The sequence below is a fragment of the Empidonax traillii genome, unplaced genomic scaffold (genome assembly GCF_003031625.1).
Source record: "Empidonax traillii isolate 1590-97213 ecotype Southwest subspecies unplaced genomic scaffold, ASM303162v1 scaffold10160:size9463, whole genome shotgun sequence".
NCBI classification, from domain to species: domain Eukaryota; kingdom Metazoa; phylum Chordata; class Aves; order Passeriformes; family Tyrannidae; genus Empidonax; species Empidonax traillii.
Window position 1 is genome coordinate 7,032 of NW_020962779.1, and position 2,432 is coordinate 9,463.

At 53.1% G+C, this 2,432-nt stretch overlaps 1 protein-coding gene across 1 annotated transcript in view; it reads left to right on the forward strand.

Moving 5' to 3' along the window:
- The window catches only part of LOC114073674 (class II histocompatibility antigen, B-L beta chain-like), a gene marked incomplete at its 5' end in the record, with an annotated part of 6,954 nt that extends 6,211 nt beyond the window's left edge, over positions 1–743 (forward strand). Inside the window, 2 exons of the mRNA XM_027911396.1 lie at positions 507–611; positions 711–743. Of these exons, the coding sequence (XP_027767197.1) occupies positions 507–611; positions 711–719 (114 nt within the window). The remainder of the gene's footprint in view (positions 1–506; positions 612–710) is intronic.
- Between the last annotated feature and the right edge of the window lie 1,689 nt (positions 744–2,432).

Genomic DNA, 2,432 nt, shown 5'->3' on the forward strand with positions numbered 1-2,432 from the left:
GGGGACACTGGCAGGGGGGGCAGGGGGAGCACTGGGGACACTGGGAGGGAGATTGTTGGTCATGGAGAGGCTGAGGAGGAGGTTGGGTGGTCCTGGGAGGGCTGAGGGGGGCTGTTTGGAGTCGTGGGGGTGACTGGAAGGGAATTTGGGGGAGCCTGGGTAGGATGGCAGGGAGACTGGGGGGGGTTTGGGGTGACTGGGAGGAGGTTGGGGAAATCCTGGGAGGAGGTTGGGGAAATCCTGGGAGGAGGTTGGGGAAATCCTGGGAGGGCTGGGAAGGGACTGGGAGGGGTTCAGAGGGTCATGGGGATGATAGGAGGGGGCTTGGAGGGTCCTAAAGGGGTTGGGGGGGGCTTTGTGGGACCCCCGAGTGGTTGGGAAGGGACTGGCAGGGGGTTTCAGGAGGTGCTGGGTGGGCTGGGGGAGACCGGGACGGGGTTTTTGGCGGGTTCCAGGTGGTCTCTGGGAGGTTTTGGGGGTCCTGACACCCCCGGTTCCCCTCAGAGATGCCACAGGACACCGTCCACAGCAAGATCCTGGTGGGGGTCGGGGGCTTCGTGTTGGGTTTCGTCTTCCTGGCGCTGGGGCTCAGCTTCTACCTGCGGGAGAAGGTAAAGGGGGGTCCCTGGGGGTCGTTTCCCCCCTTCCCCAGAGCGTGTGTGCCCCCCCGGCCCCCCCAGCCCGCTGTCACCCCTTTTCTCTCCCCACAGAGCTCCTGAGCCGGCGGTGGCCGCAGCCCCTCCCCGTGGCCTCGGGCCCAGTCAGGACCCCCCAGTCCATCCCCAGCTGGAGTTTGGGGGGGTCGTGTGTCCCCCCCGGCCCTGCTTTTGTTCTCACACCAGCTGCCTGCTGCTCCCAGTGCTCCCAGTAAAGCTTCCCAGTTCTCTGCAGTCCTGGTGTTGAAGGGCAGGTGCCCTCCCAAAGCCCCCCCCAGAATCAGCTTATGCAAATTGTACAATGGTTGGCCCCCCTTTGTCTTTCTGCTTCTAAGAGTGTGTATTTTTCTGCCATGTCTGGTTCAATGTTTTCTCAGCTTAATGGCTCAAACTGTGTCTGCTTTGTTTAGGTTTAGATTTTGTTTGAATATTAGATCTAGGGTTCAGTATTGTCTAAGATACCTCCTAATCCAAAGGTGCACACACAGAAAGCTCTTGCTCTTTGTGTAGTGCCAAGAGTGGTGCAGCAACTGCACTAGAGAGGTGGTGAGTCAGGGTTAGGGTTAGTGTTAGGGTTAAGGATTTATGGTAAGGTTTAGCATTAGGGTTAGATTAGTATAGTAAGGTTTGGGTTAGGGTAAGGGACAGGGTTATGGTTAGGGGTTAGAGTGTAGCATTAGGTTTGGGTTTAGGGGTTTTTTTAAGTGTAGGTCTGGTGTTAAATATGGACAAAGATACCTGCCAGACTAAAGGTGCCCACACAGAAAGCTCTTTTTCTTTGTGCAGTGCCGAGAGTGGCTCAGCAACTGCACTGGAGAGACAGAGGCTCAGGGCTTTCTTTCCTGGGTGGAACTGCAGTGCACACCCCCTCAGTGCAGCCCCAAAAGTGTTCCATGATTGCCTTTGTGATGTCATGGCCTACCCTCTCCATTCCAGAATGACGCCTGAAAACCAAAGAACCAATGCACCACACCCCCACACTGCAGCCTTTCCTGTTTGCCATTGGCCTGGTTGTGATTTTAGGGCCAATCATCTCTATTCCAGAACGGCCCCTGGACACCAAAGAACTGATGCCTCACACCCCACGAATGCAGCCCAACATGTCTGCCATGGGACTCTGTGATGTCACAGCCTATCCTCTCCATTCTGGATTGGCCCCTGGAAACCACAAAACCAACATATCCCACCCCAGAGTACAGCCCAACCCATGTGCCATGGGCCCCATTCTGATTTCACAGCCTGTCCTCTCCATTCCACAGTGGCACCAGGAAACCAAGGAACCAACGGTTCCCATGCCACAGTGTAGCCCAAGCCATGTGCCATGTGCCCATGTGTGATGTCAGGGCATATCCCCTCCATTCCACTGTGGACGTTGGCAACCAAAGAACCAGTGCCCTACATCCCCACAGTGCAGCCCCACCCGTGTGCCCTGGGCCTTTTTGTGATGCCATGTGTACCAGGTTTGCAAGGATACCTGTCTGGAATAAAGACAAGTACAACAGTCATTCAAACACTACAAAATATCTTTTATTGCAGTGAGAGTAAAAAAAAAAACAAAACAAAAAACAACTCTTAGCAAAGAGAATCAAAAGGTAACAAAAAATACAAAAAAACCCACTTTATCTATTGGCATTCATACAATACTATGAACAGCATCTACTACAGTATTAATTAGTAAAAGGGGATTTAAAGGGACACAATACTAGCTAGTAAAAAGGGAATTAAAGGGATACAAGAAAAAGGATATAAAATCTTTACTTTTTTGGTTGCTTCCTA